The sequence below is a fragment of the Galleria mellonella genome, unplaced genomic scaffold, assembly GCF_026898425.1.
Source record: "Galleria mellonella isolate WM207_F2 unplaced genomic scaffold, CSIRO_AGI_GalMel_v1 utg537, whole genome shotgun sequence".
Classification (NCBI taxonomy): domain Eukaryota; kingdom Metazoa; phylum Arthropoda; class Insecta; order Lepidoptera; family Pyralidae; genus Galleria; species Galleria mellonella.
Window position 1 is genome coordinate 526,750 of NW_026442112.1, and position 22,069 is coordinate 548,818.

The following is a 22,069-nucleotide window of genomic DNA, read 5'->3' on the forward strand; positions in this document are numbered from 1 at the left end:
TTAGCGATCAAGGGAGATAAATCAGAAATAAGATTATGAAACGATAGCAGAAATGGATGCGACAGTCTTCTAAATCTTTACAGCTGATACGGATTTACTTTAATTTAAATAAGTTTATATTTCTTTTGAATTTAATAATACATCTAGTTAATAGTTTTGGAAACTATTAACTAGAGATAGATAGACTATACTAGATATAAAAATTGTAACTAGACGAAGTCTGAGCATGGGAGATATTTGAGAAAAATTCAGAAGGGATTAATTAGACTAATAAATATTAAAACAATATATTTTACAAACTATCTGTCTGTATGTTTAAGTACTAGATGTAATTAAAGGAAATTTTCGTAATTCTGTTGCTGAAAGCTAACTTAATATTTTGTGGACTTTTTATCTGGATAGGCAATCTAGAAACGTTATATTGTATTGGTTTTCTTACTTTTGAAATTCACGCGTGTAAATAGTCGACATAAATAGAGACGCAATAAATCTGTGTTAAACTTTTACTACTCACCTGGAGAATTGTTGAATTACACGTTGTATGTGGGAGCATGTGGGTTGGCTGACTGGTCACGTTAGATGACTTGCATGATAGTTTTACTGACATCATTTGTACGAGTGAGGTTTTTTATTGGTACATGAAGAAAATAATTCTATTTTATTACTAGCATTTATATCATCATGATCATATCCATTATCTGTCTACTGTTGAATACAGTTCTTCCCTTATATGGGGGGTTTAGCCAGTAGTTGCCACACTTAGCAGGCAGATTGGCAACCGCAGTTAGGCTTTGGTAGTGTTTTAAGAGGGACGCTGTTGCCCATCCTCCGACCATTAAATTTTCTTAGTCGCCTCTAACGACACCCACATTAGTTTGAGTCGTTATGGTGCCAAAAACTACACTTCACATCTATACAAATAAGAATCAATTGCCGAATGTATGTAAGTGCATCCATTCAGAGTGGCTAATTCTTTTATATTTTTTAATTGACTTCAAAAAGAAAGAGGTTCGATTTTCAGTTTCAGTTATTTTTTTTATTTTAGTTACCTCATAACTGCGTCAGTTATAAACGATTTGAAATATTTTTTTTATTTGAAAGATCGAACGGAAAAATGAAAAAATATTTATACATTTAAAAAAGTGAGTGAGTGAATGAAAAGGAAGATTTGGTTTCATTTTCTTTATTGGTATACCTATGAAGCCAACGCAGACAGTTTATAATATAAGTAAAAATTCTTTTGCGAGTTATAACCTCACGGCTTTCTTCGCGAAGGCTTTGTATTTGTATTTCTAAGAATTTATCTGTAAGATTGTTTTAATGTCTATTTTACTTCGGAATTTACCTTCTTTATTCATTACCCTTTTGATAGTACGTAATGTCTGATGTTGTTAGTAAAGGTATTTACAAGTTTTTAATGTTATTTATATTTCATGAAATCGATTTGGGTTATTACATAGACCGACCTAACAGACAGATGTCGATAAACTTATAAAAGTTGATGAGTTTATCGAAATTATATTGATTGATGGCTATACATGGCCTACTTATAAATATATTAGCTATATCCCGCGACTTCGCCCGTATTCGTATAACTAATAATAAATTTATTTGCATTAAATAAGGTAGATATTGGTGATCTTATATTACACAAAGTTTCGAACCTATTTAGCCATTTACAGAATAGCATGCAAATGTCATATTTTGGTGGGAACTGATTAATTTATGCATCGACATATATTGAATAGTTTATAACTTATAATTCATCAAGAAATGAGTTGACAAACGCAAAAATAACTTTTCAATTCCGATGGATATTTTCAGAAATTAGAGTGTACAAATACCTTTCCGTTTTATAACAGTATTTTCATCATCATTATTATCAGCCTTTAACGGTCCATTGCGGAATACGAGCCTCCCCTTGGGGGGATTTTGCCAGTAGTTGCCATGCTTGGCAGGCAGATTGGCAACCGCAGTTAGGCTATAGAGATGTTTTAAGAGGGACGCTGCTGCTCATCCCTCGCTCTCCCTTAGTCGCCTCTTAGGACACTTATGTGAAAGAAAGGGGTGGTTTATTCTATGCCGGGATTACATGGCCATAATATAATAGAATACAAATTAGTATTATTATTATATCAGCCGTTAACTGCCCACTGCTGAATAAAAGCCTTCTTTATAATGGGAATTTTGCTAGTAGTTTCCATGTTTAGTAGGCTGGTTGGTAACTGCAGTTAGGTTTTGGTTGTTTTAATTCGGCTGCTGCTGATCATCCCTCAACCATTAAGTTACCTTAATTGCCTCTTACGACACACAAAGGAAAGGAAGGAGTGGCCCATTCTATAGTAGTGCAATAAGGCAAAGTCTGTATATTTAAATTATTAAAACACTTGATGTACTTTCGTAGTATGTAAATATGAGTACTTTAAGAATTTCTACTGAAGTGAGTTACTTGGAAGCTACCATTTAGAAAAGACTCGTATCATAGCCCAATTAGAGCACGTCACTTGTATGTCGTATTCAGATGATTTAGTAATGCGAAACAGGCAATATGTAAATATCAAGATTGTACAGGAAAAATCAAAGAACACTCATGTAAATATTCCTTGTTTCTTTTTCCAGACCAAATATTATTAAATGTAACTGAATAAATAATGAAAGTGTTAAATTTCATGGAAATTACTTTAAACATTATAAAAACAAACAGGCAAACACTTTTATGTTATTCTAATTTCTTTTGTATTTGGTCCTTCACAGATTATATATCTCTATACTGGTGATTCTATATTAATCGTACAAGATTGAACTCATTTTTGGAAATATTTAATTGCATTATTGTTTAAATATTAGTCAGTATCATCGCAAGTTATTAATATTAAATGGTAATATAAAGATACCTATTACATTTTGAGGGTTCTTTGTTGCCATAATTAGGTAGAATTAATTTGATCTGAACGTTATTAGAGAAGTCATAGTTACATAATAATATTATAATAATAATTAATATTGTATACGTATAATGGGAGACAGGTGTGATAGATATGTATGAAAGTACATATAATTGATCAAGAGTTACGTTACGTTAGTTACATGAAGGACCAAAGTTCATGTAGGAGCATAAACGAAGCAAAATTAGTTCAAATGAGTGATTGATATTATTTTAATGCTTACTAATATTATAAACATGAATGCGAGTTTATTTCTTTGTTATTATTTAACTACTAAATCGATCATCATCAATATACTATGAAGTAAACGGTTGTTTAATCTAAGTCTCAAATGTACCAGTTTCGCGCATGATATCGCGAGCATAGTTAGTGTTCAAGTAAAGTAGTTTATTGACTCAGAATGTACTTATTGTCCCGTCGATGTTGTTTGTTGTTGAATGTTTTGGAAATATAGTGACGAGAAAAAACAGATGTATGTCTTTTAAAATCTCTTAATATTATATTGTATATTTAAATATTCTTGCGAGATCGAACCTCAAATACGTTTGTTTTCTAAGTAATTATTTAGAGAGTTACGCTTTAAAAAATATAACAACACAATGTGGTATTGTTGCGAATAAATAAATTGAAATAAATACTTTTTAATAAAACTTAAAAAAAATATTATTGTATCATTTAATACCTATTTCCAAGAAGAATTTTTATACTACTGAGATGCACTTTACATTGTATTATGGTAATTTCTGGCATAGAGCTTCCGCAACACAAAATGGCAGGTGGTACAGAATTACCTTCGTCCATAGTCGAAAAATAAGAATCTTTATCTAAACTACACTTTGGAACAGCATATTTGTATTTATATTTAGTATAAAGGTTATTAAGATCGTTGTTTTTAGAAGCGTAAGTACATAATGTGTGTGCATTTATATTGTGAAATTGCAATGAGAATATTTGGTCTTTAAAATTTATCTCTTAACAAGACATGACTTTCTATACTGTAAATAGCGCTATAATAATAATATTACTAATATATTGTGTGTATCGACTGCTTTATCTCATAATAATATTCCATATACTAATGAGGAAATTAAATAAAATACTAATCTTACAGTATTCACATTAGTGCATTAAGCAACTCTACGAACGGCATAAGCTGGTAATGTGTCATAAAGTGAAAAGTGATTCGAAGAAAAACAATGTAATAAATAAAATCAACATTACTATTATCTAATTTAACTATATATTGGGATTTAGTCAGAGAAAAATGAACATATTGTATATTTTGGCATTTAATACTGCAGTTCTAGAGAGAGCTTTAGCTGTTACGAAATAGTGCAACATTGACTTATAATATTTTTGTTTCAGAAACGCTAAGTTTAAAAAATGTACACTTAATAGTCCCGGAAGCGGCGGAGCGAGGGTCCACAGTTGAAATGAAGTGCCTCTACGAACTAGAAGGCGAAACACTATATTCAGTGAAGTGGTACCGAGGAGATCGTGAGTTCTGCAGGTATTCTCCAAGAGATGTACCTCCACTGAAGATATTTCCTATACCGGGAATAGAGGTCCAAGTAAGTTTCTACATTATACTACACTACACTTTACTATTTTACACTATATTATGCTATACTATACTACACTATACTATACTAAATCTTTTGCGAATTTTTAAAGAAGGAATTTTACAATTTGCTTGACGTCCCACGTGTAAATTACGCAATGTCTTCATCAAATGAGAACTGATATGGATAATTTTTTTCAATCAATATAATTTATTCCCACGTTAGGTTCATATAAATTTTGTCACAATTTAAGTCTTACTTACTGTTTGTTACCTATAGACATGGATAGTACCATGAACATCACAGAATGTACCATAATACCTATTGTATCTCTTGTGTGTATGGCAATGTCAGTTCTGAGAAATGGCCCTAAAGATTAATTGTAGGCTTCTGTATCCAGATATTTTACTTATTCCATACATATTTTACCCATCATACAACTATGGAAGTTTATAGAGTGGCGACCCTGTACAGACGAACGCAGTGTGAGACGACCCTTACTAGATGGAGTGACGACCTCAAATGCATTTTAGAGAGTCAGTGGATGCAAATGGCTCAGGCAATGGCTTCCTGATGGCAGTCTATGAGGGAGGCTTACATTCAGCAGTCAATCAATCTGAAACACAACCATTCGTTACAGTTTATTGTTCTCTCATAATATAATAAATACCATACTGTATGTGTACTAAAATAATAATAATATTAATATTTGCTCTAATTTATGCTCTATTGATTGAGTCCAATTTAATCTGGCTTAATTTTAGTTTCTAATTATTTAGGTTCTTGTATATTAATAAGATATTTATTTTCAAAAATATTTAGAGTCGGTGGGTGTTTACTTCAATCTGTCTGTTACAACATCAAGGCAAGTTGTTCAGTAAAAAAATTAACAATAATCGTATAAATGTAGGGGTATTTACTTGCCTTATCTATTTCGGTCACATGTATTAATAATAGATTTCTAGTTATTCGCTTGAATGGAAATCATTGACGGTAAATTATTTTGTGGTCTGATCTATTTTTACGCAATTCTAATTATGTCTCAAAGACAATATGATGAGACTGAATACTTGTGAATCTATTCATTCATTCATCACTAATGAACTATTCAGTAACTATTATCATCTCTAAAACTATATCTGATGGAATCTTTGTATATTTGTGTAACATTGTAAATAAATTTTTAAAGAGGGAGATTTTGTACAAAAGTCGATTGCTTGGGTACCTCTGTCCCATTCGTGTTTCAACCGTAAAGCAATTGTGTTTGCATGGCTATGTTTCGGTTTGAAGGGTGGGATATGACGTGAATTTACAGGGTACAGAGGAATAACACTTGAGTCCTCAGGAATGGCAACGCATGGGGGGTATATTGGGCGAAAAAGTATACTCTGTTATGTCCATGGTACTGCTCATGTCTATAGGCGACGGTTACCAGTTTCCATCAGGTGAGCCATCAGCTTGTTTGCCATTCTAAGATGTATAAAAAAATTAAAGTTTCTAAATTCGTATGTTTTTTATGTATTTTTGATTATTCTTAGATTGGTAAACAAATTGTTGGCCCACGTGATAAAAGTGGTAACTGTTGCCTATAGACATGAATAGCAAAATGGATATCACAGAATACCCTAAGATATTCATGTGTTGCCATTCCTGAGGACTATGGTGTTGCCTCGTGATCCTGGTATAGACTAGGCCATCCCTTTCTTTTCCATGGGTGTCGTAAGAGGTGACTAAGGGAACTTAATGGTCGAGAGATGGGATCCGCCTTCAATCCGCCTTCCAAGCGTAGCGACTATTATCGAAACCCTCCACTACGGGGAGCCCTATGTTCAGCATTGGACAGTTGACAGCTAATATGTTAATATGTTGATGACGATGATGTTATTCCTCCATACGAGTACACTGTAGTTTATACAAAACCTTTGTCAGTTCTAAAACTTAATTATTAATTAGTCCATTTTTCATGAAAGTGTTTATGCATACTATATACTAGAATTTATTTCTGTGTTTATACCTATATAAATTATAATTAAAATTGTTGTTTTTTGTATAGAATAAAAATTTTGCTTACGTTACAAATATAGTATTTTGTGTGAAAATACTATATGTTAATTGTATTAAATCTATATATAATATCTAATATCTAGAAAATATTATCTATTTATTTATTTTACACCTTACCATTTACAAAAATTTACTCAGTAATATTTAGATTCTAAAACATATATAACATCAAATTGAAATCGTCTCTTAGGTATAAAAGGCAATTTTAACAATATATTTTTGCGGGTCTACTGGGTACGCGGCGAATGTATCAAGAGTTCTGTCGATCCGAAACCCAGATAATAATATATTTGAGGAATTTTCTACGTTTGAATACAAAATGGAATATTATCCATTATATTGTATTATTGTACTTAAGGATGCATTCCGTCCTGAATATGATAATTCAAGTCATTTAGGTACGCATTTTAGATAATCACAAGTTGTTGTTGATGGGAAGTGTTAACCATTGTTATAGATAGAAACAGCAAAATGCACATAACAGCAATGCCATTCCTAAGAACTATGATGTTATAAGGAGAAAGAAAATTGCATCATTGCTACCCAGAGTTAGAACAAAGCACCAACAGTATTTTGAAAGTAATAGGCGCTAAATATAATTTGCCTATAATTAAGTATTTCATTCAGTTTTTGATAGTCGGCTGGGTCATATCTGAGTGAATTGCTTTAGTTGTACGTTCACTTTTTTTACTAACATAGTTTGTAAGGAAATTGCTATTAAAAAATGGAATAAATTGTAGTCAGAAATAAAAATGATAATTAGATATTATTATTATAACTTCCATAGCTTGTTATTTCATTGTCATATCTATTTAAACTAAAACTTTGCCGCAACATAACCATGCAAGCGCAGATGCTTCAGATCAGAAACATGATTAGGATAGAGGAACATCCAAGTAGACAACTTTTGTACAAGGTCTGCCTCTGGTAAGTATTATTAAATCTGCCTCCGCTTCATGCAAAGGTGTAGTTACACTAAAGCACAAAAAGTATAGAGTAAAAGTAAGAACTATCTTAGACGAGAATATAGAATTCGTAGATTTAGAACTAAAGTACTTTAGGACTAACAAGTGTAAGAACAGAACAAGAGTAGTTCTATAATCTGCAAGATAGGTCTTGTATTTTTTATCTCTACTTAACTAATACACAGAAGAGAGATTCGGTATTTTAATGTGTTTTTAGTAATAACGTCAAGTAAAATTATTATTTTTAATTTATTTGTTACAATAATTACCATTACATTATTATATTATAATTATCGATTAAAGTGCTGCATTTAATATTGCATATTAAGTTCATTTTTTCGTTTTTCGTTGTATACAAACTTTTTGCGAACATACTTGAAAGCAATCGGCAACTACAAATTCTACATATTTTTTGTTCACTTTCTCAAGCAAACGGGAATATTAGATAGTTATATTATTGCAGTACAAGTAAGTGTTTTTAGATTAGATTAGATTATACATTTCAAGTAAGTAGCTATAAGATTGCTTTAGATCATGCTGTATGACCTTTGTTAATTTGGTGTGACTGCACCTTAACAATCAACTTCGCAACAGTTAATAATGACGGCATCGTTGTATTGTATGAATGAGCCCTTAAGGCAGTCTTTTCGGTACAATATCACATAATATCTAATGGAAGTACAGTAACTTATTCAATGGATACAACGGGCGCAGTATATGTTAGTAGTATCTAAGTAGTGTGAGTATTTATTTCTATGTAACGTACCCAATTATATTGGGATGTATTTTTTTTCTATTTGTTGAAAAAGACTGTACTATCTCGCTACAAAAGAAATAACTAAAGAATATTTTTATAGACTTGGCTCACGAGGTGACCAAATGGTAGGGGGTGACGTACACCGAAATCATTCCAATCGTTCTGTTGGTGAACGGTCTTATCCCAATTAGTCTAGAACAACATGTCAGATAGTTGGGATTTCGAGGTGGCTCACTCCCGAGAAAAAGGCAAAATGCGGCGCTCTTAGGTACTGCCCGTATTGTTTGCCGGTTCCTCTCCCTGCTGCTCTGAACTCCGGCCGACTGTGTTTCTGCCAGAGGTAATTTTGCCATCTCCATCTCATGTGAATTTTATTAAAAAATAATAGCAATAATTAGGTGTGATCTTTGGTTGTAATTGTTTGCGTTAATAATACGTTTTCAATAAAAGATACAAAAAAGTATCTAACTATCTATGTATTAGGTATCTGTTTCATATAATTATAGAACACAAAAAACACATTTATATAAAGGTAATTTTATCTTAGATTAATAAATAAAAAAAAATCTGAAGAAAACAACAAAAAAGGTTTATATATTATTATTTTAAGTTCGGATTCCCTTTGTTCAAATCGACTTGATCGGTTATTAACAATTTTCTCAATCTTCCTGGGGTAAACAGAAATACTATATCCAATTAAAATATCGTAGAAAAATCGTGAAAGCAAATTTTGTACCGTTTATCTAAATTACGGAATAAATGCGGATAATAGAATTTTTGTGTAATTTATGTAGTAGTTACCTAACTCACTTAGCCGTATCTTCATCATAGCCAAAGCAAGTTTTCAACTTATTACTTATTATGTTTTATGCATATTTTTATTTTGCTGAAAAATTCTACCGAGCAACCACCGCACTTGTCAAGCGGTTAAATCCTACATTCTTAAAAATATGGTAATTGCTTAGCATGCCTAATTGCATACACTTTGTATGTTATAATGTAAGATATTTTATGTTGAAGATTAAACAGTTATATTATGTATATAGTATACTGTCTAACATTATGACAGTTGAATATTATGCTATATTTCAGCTTTAAAATTTTACTGATATTATAAAAGTGAAAGCTTGTCTTGGTGTTTGTATGATTGTTATATAATCACGTTTAAATAACTGAACGAATTTGTTTCAATATTAGTATACAAGTACTATACTATATCTAAACACATAAAATACTTTGTATACTGATTTACCTGGACAAAGCCACGGGGAACAGCTAGTAATATTATTTCTAAGAATAATAAATTTAGGACTTATATTAGGTATATTGTTCTTGGAAAGATTGATGCTCTCGAGATGTGGTGCTGGCGAAGGATGCTACGAATTCCTTGAACAGCAAAGCGCACGAACATATCTATCCTGGCACAATTCCGCATTAAAGATAGGTTCTCGACAATCTGCTATCGGAAGATTCTTGGATACTTCGGTCATATTGCTCGTTGGTAGTCCATCAATCTGGATAAGCTAATGGTTGTAGGCAAGATAAAGGGAAAAAGATCACGCGGACGATCACCTCGATGCTCGGACCAAGTAATCGCCGTTACGGGACTGTCAATTGCAGCTGCCCTGCGAGAAACTGAAGACCGTGCGAAATGGAGTAATATCATAAAAGACGCAACAGACACTTTCTAGGACACGACCTTAAGTAATGAAGTGGACAAAGAGAGAGAGAAAGAGAGAGAGTTCTTGGAAAGGGTATATATTAGGTCCTTACTTATGAAATTGGCGTTTTGTACGGGAAAAATATAAAGCGATTTTTTTTGTAAAATATATTTAATTAATCAAAGTATGCACCGTTGTTATCTATGCACTTTTTCCATCTCACAGATAGTTCATTGATCCCTTTACTAAAAAAACCATGGGGGCGATTATCAGTAAACTCTTTGTAGGCGGTTCGGACTGCCGCATCCGAGTTGAAGTTTTTTCTTTGTAAGAAGTTGTCCAAATTTCGGAAAAAATAATAGTCTGTTGGAGCAAGGTCCGAGGAATACGGTGGATTTAGCAGACATTCCAATTGTAGCTCATCTAACTTAGTAGTTGTTTGTTGTGCAGTGTGTGGTCTTGCGTTGTCGTGAAGCAGCAGTAGCCTAGAGCGATTGACCAATCTCGGTTGTTTAGCGACTAGTTCTTTCTTCATGGTTTGCAGTTGCTGACAATAGATATCTGTCGTAATTATTTGATTCGATTTTAGAAAGCTGTGGTTAACGACACCGAAATCCCTTCATGAGGTACCCATCGTTCAAGTTTCTTTTACTTTTCCTATTTGCTTCAAGTGGATTAATACAGTTTTATTACTTACCCCGAAACCTGCGGATATCTCTGAAGTGCTTTAAGATGGATCTGCTTCCACAATAGCCTTTAATTCTTCATTTTCCACTTTAGTTTTTGGCCGTCCACGAGGTTGGTTCTGAAGGTCAAAATTTCCAGAACGAAAACGTTAAAACTAAAAAAAGGTACTTTTTTGGTTTCTTTTGCGATACCAGCGCCGTACATATCATTAATCCTTCGAGCTATTTCTGCAGCACTGGTGCCACAGTAGAACTCGTACTCGTAAATATACCGATATTTCATGTTTTCCATTGTGCGGTAATAAGCGATGCCAAGGAAAAAAATACTGAGGAAAAAATCAAATTAATAACTATTGTAAAAACTGAAATGTATCAGCTAAATGAATTTATAAATTTGAATTTGGAATTCTTAACCCAAGAGGAGATATTTCAGATCAAAGTGGTCAGTACGACAAAACGCTAATTTCATATGTAAAGATCTAATACAAACCTTTAAGAGTAGATATTTATTATGTTGTATCAAGCGTTATTCCACGTCCGCTGCTTAACATAGCGTCTCCTATACCTACGAGATGTTTGCCAGTAGTTGCCACGTTTGATAGGCGGGTTGGCGACCGCAGTATGGCTTTTGGTGATGTTTTAAGAGGGATGCTGCTACTCATCCCTCCACGATGAACTCCCTGAGTCGCCTCTTAAAACACCCACGGGAATGGATAACCATTAACATTAATTATTTATGCGGAAATTTAATATTTTCTACAAACACTCCGATAAACTAGTATTGTAAATGTGAAATTTGTAAGGATAAAATGTGGCGTTTTCCAAAACAATTAAATACTGATTACTAATAAGTTTATTTACATACAAGCATGCTTCTTTCTGATTATAATTTGTTATTTTTGTGTAATTTACACATCTTTTGTTTTTTAATCTTTTCACCTATCTTAATTTCATGTAATGAGGGTACTAATAGGCAGAATCATTCTCTTATTCAGAGTCACCCTTGTCTAGCTGGTTATTAATATGGAAGACTGATATTCGAATTAAATTTCATATGAGTCAACCATACCGCCGCTATCATATGGATTAATTTGGTTCATTATTTAGCAATTATGGATTAATAAGGATTATTTCTACTTGATATATATATAGTACACAACCATGTCTTCAGATATATTCGATAATTCCAATACTAACATAATTAGTTACGACAAGTTACCTTCGTCATTTACTCGTAATATAAGAGTAAAGTGCCTATGGCGCGTCCCACGAGATTCTTATATGTGATGTAGCAACTACTATTAGGTATTCTCTGTTTATGATGTATCGTTACTCTTTTCTAATACTTTTTAATAATATATGAATATTTAATCTCTTATTTTTTAGTATATTACATTTTGCTGTCTAAAACTTTAATGTTGATGTTTAGGTAGAAATTAATGTCCTTATTATTATTAATAACTTTAATAATATGATAGTGGTATAAATTTCAAGGAAAGATAAAAAATATACTTACGATTATAATCTATTAGGATAGGTTATACCTATTAGGATAGGTAAGTCAGAGGCATTTGTCGCCTGTTGTCGTACTTGTGAGCATAAAGAGTCGTCATGTCCATAATTCGCTGAGCATATTAGATTCTAACGTAGCAGAGAAATATAATCACCGTCACTTAAATTAATTTTAATATCGGTGTTTCCCATCATCAGCGAGTTCATAAGAAATTTAAATTGACACAAAGATTTTGATACCAGTCAATATAGAATACATGAGCTTTGGGGTTTATAAGTCGGGGTACTTATTAACTTAATAACTTTCAACATATAAAAGTTAATAATATAGTTGTATGAATCATGTAGAAGAAGTAATTGATGTTTAAATTTAAAAAGTATTTCTTTAAATATATTTAAACACTTTATTGAAGGTACACAATATGTTAATTCACTTAGTAATTTTGATATATACTAACATTAAATTATATTTATAAATACAGTTAATATTGCATATGTAACTCGTTGATACATAAATGTACTGTGTATCAAATAAGTATATTGAAAGATTTAAAAAAAAAATCAACTCACTATTATTCACTTATTCTAGGACTGCTAGTTAAACAATTTCTCAATTTCAATATCCACACAGAGCCTGTGAGAACGATCTCGTCTACTTCTCATTAACTATAGTTAGTTCAGTGAGTATTTTTCTTTCATTACTTCGTATCTAGGTTTCTTTATTCACTAAGTCAATCTAGAAAAAATGTGATATTGATGTCAAAATATAAGAGTGATATAAGAATTCAAATGCATAGTTTCAGCGTCTATTTAACAGACTTCAATTCTTACTAATAAACGTGAAAGTGACTTTATTTGATAACTTATATCGCCTTAACGGCTTGACTAATCACTATAAAATTTGATATATACACACTATATACGATGAAGAAGGATATAAGCTAGTTTTTAGCCCTAGTCAGTAAATATATCCCGGTCAAGCGGATGAAGTCACGGGTAAAAGCTTATACAAAATATTTTGTAGAATTAACTAATTAGGCAATTTGTTACTCTTAGTGATATCCGCTTGAAGATTTATAATTAACGGAATTTACGTCTATAATCTAGAATTTGTAATCATCAATATCCATTCTAGAACTTAGCCCTCCCACATAAATTGACATAAGAAACGGTCGTAGGTACTCTCATAAATAAACTTCCTGTTAATCAAAATTCCAAACCTATACAATGCAAGAATTTTATTTGAATAACGACTACTTCTGAAAAATACTGTCTATGTAATGTTGCTAAAAATATAAAATTTTTCAATTTGAAATTTAGTTAGCAAGTTAGACTTTGTTTAGGATCTAATTTAGTCAATTTAGTCCAAAAAAATTATATACGATTGCTGAATTTATTAAATGTATAAGATATAATTTTAGTTGTAAGACCCACTAGGGTCACTGACTAGTTCAAATTTGTATTATTAATAACAATAAAAGCATAAAATGAAATAATACATTATATATTTAGCCTTCCTTCCCGTGGGTGTCGTAAGAGGAGCTAAGGGAATTTAATGGTTGAGGGATGGGCAGTATAGCATCCCTCTTTAACTGCGGTTGACAACTCGCCTGTCAAGCAAGGCAACTACTGGCAACCCCTCTCCCAAGGGAAAGGTCTATGTTCAGCAATGGACTGTTAAGGTTGGGTATGATGACGATAATAATCATAATATTTATATATAATTTACATATAATATAATTATAATAGTTGCATAGGTAATGTAAGCATCATAATATGTATGTATAATAAAGTTACGTACTAAAGCGCCATTCCAGCGGCTACATAGATGGCTAGAGTTCCACCCTATCAATAGACCTGTAATTACAGTTTGAACGGATTATTGTCTTAGCAACTATATCTTATTATATAGACTATATATAATTTAATTATGTTCCTCAAATGCGTTGTTGTAGTTAGTATTAGTTATTCATTATTTTATTATTCACTCTGCAATAGGACCTTTAAAATAAAATCGGAAATAATATGCAGGGTGCCGTCCAATTTTCTATTTAATTATCCAAATATTACATTTTATGTAATGTTAGATAAGTTATTGTTCAACTTTTGTAATTCATATTAACATATATATGTATTATTTAATTAATCCGTTTTTAAACATACAATTGAATGTCATTTCATTTCGGTAAAGCGTATGGTATTAAATAAGTACCTACTTCATAATGAAGAAAACTTTTATGTAATTCCTTGTATTCAATCAATGTAATTATAAAGGGAGACTTATAATTTATTTCTACTATTTTTTTCCTCAATTATATAACAATTTCTGTTCTGTAGTAAAATTACTTTATTTTATATATACGTCAGCTAATTTAGTGTAACTCAACGTCATAAGTAGCTGTTATTAAGTTATAATAGCAGCATGAGTATTTTCTTAGTTAATTATAAAAGGTTTTCTGTTAGATTGAATGACGTTTTGGGCTTCCATACCAAAATAGTACAAGGGAACTCTTATGATGTGACTTTGTCTGCGCGTCTATCACAGAGGATTGTATCTCAGAAACTACTAATGCTATTAATTTGAAATTTGGATTAGTTTTACATGTCTATATGAAAATAATTGAATAAATATTTTTATTTCCTTTACTAGGGTGTTGGTAAAACGGATAATTAAATTTTCAAAATTGACCATAAGTCTAAGTAGGGTATCTTATATAAGCAATTTATTTGTACATTTTAAAACTAGGTTTCAATTATTTTTATGTTACGTAGTTTTTAGTTATGGTCGAAAATGTGAGAACAAAAAAAAAACATTCTTCGCCTTATCTTTGAAGTTTTCGAAGCGAAAATATAAGATAATTACTATGTAAATGTCAAAGGAAAAATAAAACAATGTTTCTATTTTATACCATGGAGATAGCAAACAAGTGTACAGCTCATCGGATAGTAAACGGAGTAACTAGTCACACTGAGTGAGAAATTATCAATAAACCACTAAATACATATTATTGGTGTCTATTTAGTATTAGAAATGAAATAAAGGCCACTTTATGTCATATATATAATTTACAGGGCACATAGGAATGTTCTTTGAGTCCTCAGGAATGGCAACGCATATGCCTATTTACGCATATTTTATAGTAACTTATTCTTTAAGCGCCTTCGTTTGATATGGCAATGAAATTACAGGGCACAGAGAAATAACACCTTAGTCTTCAGGAATAACAACGCATGGGGTGTATCATGGGCGGAACAGTATACTCTGTTATGTTCATGGTACTGCTCATGTATATAGACGACGGTTCCATCAGGTGGGCAGTCAGCTTGTTTGCCATTCTAAGTTGCACTCTTAGCATGAAAGTTCAACTTGCACCTGACCTTTTTAATATTGTCCAATTTAATTCAGAACCGATAAGTATTCCTTATTGCAACCGTTAATGTTTAGTTTACTTGCTTTTTTTGCTTTAGCATGAATGACATAGGTCCCTAATAAATTAGACAAGATGTTTGCATGTTTGTTTATGTCTTAATTCACGTGAGCAAAGCCACTGGTTAGAGTTATTTCAATAATAAAAGACCTTTCTAATGACGACGTGGTGATTAGTAATGCTGAAAAATATAACAGCATATTCGTAAATTGATAAAATTTATTTTAAATTGAATCGCATGTCTGGACTGAAATTAGATCAGAGTATGGAATAAGTCGTTAAATTTTCATAGGTGTTGGAAGTTCTTATTTAATCTTGTTGTTAATTAACAAACATGATAACATGATATTTATTTACTTATTTGGGACAACAAATAATTTTATAATTATTGATAGATCATATGAAGTATATACAAATATATTAATTATTGTAAAACTAACACTGTTATCTACAGATTACTTTTGCTGTTCGATCACCAATGTTTTTTTTGAACGGTGTTGCTAGGTGGAGAACGTTAGTTTTCCTTATGTGCGTAGACATAGGTATGACGCAATTATGAAATTAATTTTTTTTATACAATATAGAATGGCTAACAAGCTGACAGCCCACCTGGTGGAAAGTAGTAACAGTCACCTATAGATATGAGCAGTATCAGGAACATAACAGAGTATACTGTTTAGCCCATGATACCCCCCATGCGTTACCATCCCTGAGGACTCAGGTGTTATTTCTCTGTACCCAGTAAATTCACGCTATATCCCACCCTTCAAACCGAAGCACAGCTATGCAAACACAACTGCTTCACGGTAGAAACACGGTGGGACAGAGTTGTCCAAACAAACGTCTTTTGTACAAAGTCTCCCTCTGGTAAGGTGAATTAACATTAATCAGAAGGAAAGTTTTGTACCTTTCTGTTTTTTACTGCCAAATAGCTGTTTACATGGCTGTCTGGGTTTGAAGCTTAATTCTTAAAAATATAAACAAATTGACAAATATCATGGGCATTACAGCGTATTTTAAAGTCAACATTATTATCCGTATCTACAAGCTGTGATTACGATTATCCGTTAAGCGGGTCATTAACTTGTTTGCATAAAAAATGCCTTGAATTTGCACTGAATTCATACTTCTCTAAACTCTCAAAGTCTGTTACGTCACTATTATTATACAAACGAAAATTCCACTTGGCTGGCGCGGAAATATGTTTTTCGCAAAGCCATTTCTACAAAGCATATTGCACAGTAAATTCATATAATGGTTCACGATCCACGGATTCCTGTCAGGTTTCAAAGATTGACTGGAAGTGGTCCCTTTTTGAGACTTCCCTGTTCTGTACATATACATAAATATTTTTTTCTTTATTTTACACTTCAGAATTTTAAAGAGTTATTTAAAGCAGAAATATATGATAAAAAGTTATTGTTTATTCGAATCGTCCACTTATCCTGGGACGCAGCAATATCAATGACAATTCTGAAGAACAGCAAATACTCCAATCTTGAGTGATCTTATTGGTTTTTACCTTTTGCTATGAATACGATGGTCTTTCATTGTAGCTAAAAGGTAAATTTATTTTTATGAAGATTTTTTATTTTATCGATGACTTTTTATTTATATTTTGCGTAGTAGTACTAGATTGTTTTATAAGCTAGATTCAATTCTTATTGATTTTAATTAAATTATTTGTGGTCCCCACTCAAAATTATTTTTTCTCTATCGATTGTCGATTCTTTGACCTGTATGAGCGGATGACTGCCACTTCATATTATTTATCTTTTGGATTATATTAGTCAGTTATTAATCATGCAGCCATTTAAATACTTAATGCTTTTAGAATCTTGAGAGCGCTTGAGTGGATTGATGGAGTAGGCTAGAATAAATTAATGGAAGAAATTATAGATAGAATAAATTAATGGATATTTTAAATAATTTCTATTTAAATATCATAAATTATGGAGTCTATCATAAGCATATGAACAAGTATGTAGCTTTCATAAATCTTTTATTCTCCATTGTAGATTTCACTGTACCTTGATGTTCTTTTTAAAGCAAGCACATAAAATTATGTGCTAAATAAAAGACTCTAAACTTACATATATCTCTTGCTTCGTGCAATTTCATAACTTCTTGTGTAGGGTTTGTAAAAACCAATTTTCTAAAAAAATCAGTATTATATTAATTATTAGTCCATTATTTTGAGGTTGTCTTGAAAAGATTGCTTTTAGCAATAAGATCGCCTTACTGTACTTATACAACTGTATCGATACATTTGTTGTCCATTCTAGAGATTATTCCCTGTATATGGAAGACAATATACAGAGAATAATTTCTATATTGTATAATGCAAATAGAATATACTCCATTATTCATTCTCTCATCTTTTATTTCTATTTCATCTAAACTTATAGGAATTTATGAGGTTTTAGATTAAACTTTGCAGGATAATAATAGCTTAATATTAAACTGAATCCCCCTCAAAGAGTAATTGCAAACCTTTATGTTGACAACACGTGTTAGTAAAGTTTCTGTTATTCACGGTTCAATTGTCAGAAGTTGTGAACAAATCACTACTAATGTTATAAACGTGGAATAGAAATTGTTTGTTATCTCTTGGTGTTTTAGTAGTTGAGTCAGTCGTCATGAAATTTGGTATATGCGGTGAGGTAGAAAAGGACATAAGGATGATTTTTACAGCATATCTTGATCATTTAGAAGAGTCACGAGAAATAATCAGTTATAATAAATATTGACAATAGACAACTAAAAAATCTCGTGTTGTAGGTATCTGTTAGCGGCCTGTTCGGTTAATATATTTATTTCGAAACAAACACGTCTAAAAATTTTCCTCTTATTTATTTTCGATCATCCAAAATCATAGTCAGTTATAGGAAAAAAGCTTTTTTCTATTTATTATTTTCAATACGTCTACTAATAAGTAATCTTCTAGCATTATATTAATTTATCCTCTCTTTAATGCTTCTTTTCTGAATAGGACATTATATTATCACGAATGAATTATTGATACATAAAGCTATTAATGCATTTTTTTAAATAATTTTAATCTGTAATTATTTATATCGGCTTTACTCACGGTTTAAATTCGAGGATGACCGAATAACGTGAGTGAAGCAGACATAAATAAATACAGCATAGTACGACTTACGATAGTTATTATTCAACAATAATTTTATATTTTAAAAATTTCTCTATTCCCGAGATACTTTATATATATGTGTATATAGTCTATTGTCTAGTGAGACCCCTTTCATTTTTGTTCTATACTTATCTATCAGTTAATAATGTACAAGTATATTAGACAATATAATAAACCCTTTAAGGCTTGATCATATTCAATATTTATGTTTTCGTTTCTTTTTGTTAAAGTAATAAAAGATGCGGCTGTCAGCCTCAGCTGCTGGCATAATGTCATCGTTGTCCGACATATTGTCAACTTCATAGTCTTGGCGGAGACAGATAAAAATGAAATGGTTCTTAAATTTATTTATTTATTTTTATTTATTTAACACTTTATTGCACCAACATTACAGGATTTGTTGAACTATTTTTGAAAAGTATAGTGTAGTACAAAAGGCGGTGTTTTTACTAAGCAATTTTTTCCAGACAAACTTTTGGATATAATACATAAAAGAATAAAGAATCAATGGATAAATAGGTAGATGGCGCGTTAAAAAAATAGATCTGTAAAAATAATATAAAAATAATAAATATCTGTGTAAGTACAATTATATACATATATAAATAAATATATATATAAATATATATTCATGTACACACATACAAACATAAGTACTTACAAATATACAAAACTAACATACATATATATAATAACACACATAAATCGGGTAGGAAATAAGGAGGACTAAGTGATTATAAAGATAGATAGTAAGATTTAACTAGGTTTTTTTAAATATAAATAAAGATTGAGCACACTGTATAGAGGTAGAGAGTGAGTTCCACAAATGAACTGCTTGCACGGAAAAGGATTTGGAGTATAAAGAGGAAGAATGAGTAAGAATTTATTATGACTTATTTTCACTATTTCATTCACTACAGACCATATTTAAATTAAAAGTAAACATCCTAAAAAGTTGCAAACAAAGTACACTTTATTTTGACTAGATGTTAATAGACACTAGGTACTATTTATAATATTTGCAGAGGCAAAGACAAGAAAAAAAAAATTGGCGAATTTATTGTGGCATTAGTTGCCAAAAATATATATGAGAATATATTCCGTCGTGCTGAGAACCTCCTTTCTATGGTAGTTCTTCGGTGGCTTTTATGTCACATTTATGTAACATTCAACGCCGAATCATATAACACGAGTATGTTGCTTGATTTGAAACTGACAAAGACGCAATTAGAAGACGTGAAATTAACTTCACACAACAAAACTCCTGGAACAACGTAATTTTCAAATGCGTGTCAACTTGTAATATTGTTTCAAATGGTATTAGGCTTTCTCCACTTTTGACCTCATTTTTGTTACTTGTACATCATACTCTCATAAAGTTAAAATATTATTAAAAACGTGACAACTCACGCCATTATTAAATTACTAGAAAAATAAAACATTGGATGTTAATTAAATTATATGTATTGTATAAAAAAATATATATATCTTAACAAAATTTGTAGGAAGAAAACTTTAAATTCCTTAAATTAATAAAAATAAAAATTTAAGATGTTTATAATTAAACTAGAAAATATTTTGAAACATAACAAAACCTGAAAAATAATGCATCGCCTTCTATTTAGTGTCTATTAAAACTAAAGAAAGTTAACGTTTCGGTTATCATCTGTAACCTTAGTGTAATATTTGTAGGACTCCGTATCAAAAAAGCATCAAGGAATTATATTTATTATATTATTTTAGGGTGGTTTTTTGAAAGTGAAGATGGCAATCCAGTTGTATCTACTAGTATACAAATTCAAACTTATTTATACTGAACTCGTAATTGTTTTGTATTTTAATGATTATCTTAAAAGAACACTTCATAGAAAATTATTAATATAAGAATTTAAAGGTACTTATAGAAATACTGAAAGACTCATTTTAAAGAATGCTATGGCAACCTTTTAAGTCAATCTTTTATCAGGGAATCTGTATAATTTTCTCAAAGAAATACGGCTGAAAAAATGATATTATAATTTAAGACTCGCCAATATGGTGCATTAAAGTTAGTACCTGCTTAATATCTAACTAATGTAGTCAGTATTTACTTGATACTTGGTTGGATATATCTATTGGAACGATCGATATTTATTGTCGTTTTATAACCTATACTATTAAAAATAATGTTCAGTTTTAATAATAGGATAGTCATAATAATTCCAATTTCAATCTTCATTTCGCTATACTAGTACTTCAATATTAATATTATGAACAAAAAAGATTTAATCGTTTGTTAAGTCCTCAGCCGATTTTAATAATTCTTAAATTATCAGCAAGTAACATAGGTTCTATGTCATTTTCGAATTCTATCTACCCACGCAAAGCCAGGCCAGAAAGCTAATAAATAATATAGTTATACGTTTTAAACTGTTTATGAAATAATTTATAAAATAATAATAATTATTCAAAAGGATAATTTGTAAGCAATATGTGGAGCACATCTATTCTGTTTGTAATATTTACATTTGAGTACATATTGTATGCAGTAATACCATAATCTGCTGCGAATTTCTTAAATTTTATTCTTATTAAATATAAATATCAATCCGACTACATATTATTATAAATGCAAAAGGTTGTGAAGACATTGGAATGGATTGATGTTTGTTACTCTTTCACGCAAAAACTACTGAATGGATTTGGATGTAATTAGATACAAAGTTTTCTTCTATCTTCCGCATGACTAGGATATATAGATTAACCGAGAAAAATAATAGCTTATGCTCTTCTTCATCTTAAATGCTACTTACGAGTATATACTCGTATCATGTTTTATGTCGACTGGTTGAGCCATTAAGAAGCAAAGAGGATATCGAACAAGTACTATAATTTTACATTTATAATGTTAGTAAAGATATGTTACAGATCAGTAATATTCATTGCTATGCAGACGACAGTACAGGAGATGCATTATACATCGGTCATGCAAAGATTTCGCGGGCACATACTGATGAGTTCCGGAAAAGACTTGTGTCTGAAATCGAAACTTCACTCGATTAAGTTTCGATATGGGGCGAACGCAATTTAGTACACTTCAACCCTAAGAAGACACAAGTCTGCGCGTTCACCGCAAAAAAGATGCCGTTTGTCGTATCTCCTCACTTTCAGGGCACTTCCCTCGATAATAAGTCGAGTCTGGGGATTCTTGGCGTCGATATATCTAGCGACGTACAATTTTGTGGTCATCTGGAGGAAAAAGCTAAGATAGCTTCCAAAAAGTTGGGGGTGCTCAATAGAGTGAGACGGTATTTCACGTCGGAACACCGCCTAAAACTATATAAAGCTCAAGTAAG

The 22,069-nt window shown here is 31.2% G+C and overlaps 1 protein-coding gene across 1 annotated transcript in view; it reads left to right on the forward strand.

The window, feature by feature from the left end:
* The window catches only part of LOC113512497 (uncharacterized), a 92,124-nt gene that overhangs the window by 28,937 nt on the left and 41,118 nt on the right, over positions 1-22,069 (forward strand). The window contains exon 2 of the mRNA XM_052898742.1: positions 4,311-4,516. Within this exon, the coding sequence (XP_052754702.1) occupies positions 4,311-4,516 (206 nt within the window). The remainder of the gene's footprint in view (positions 1-4,310; positions 4,517-22,069) is intronic.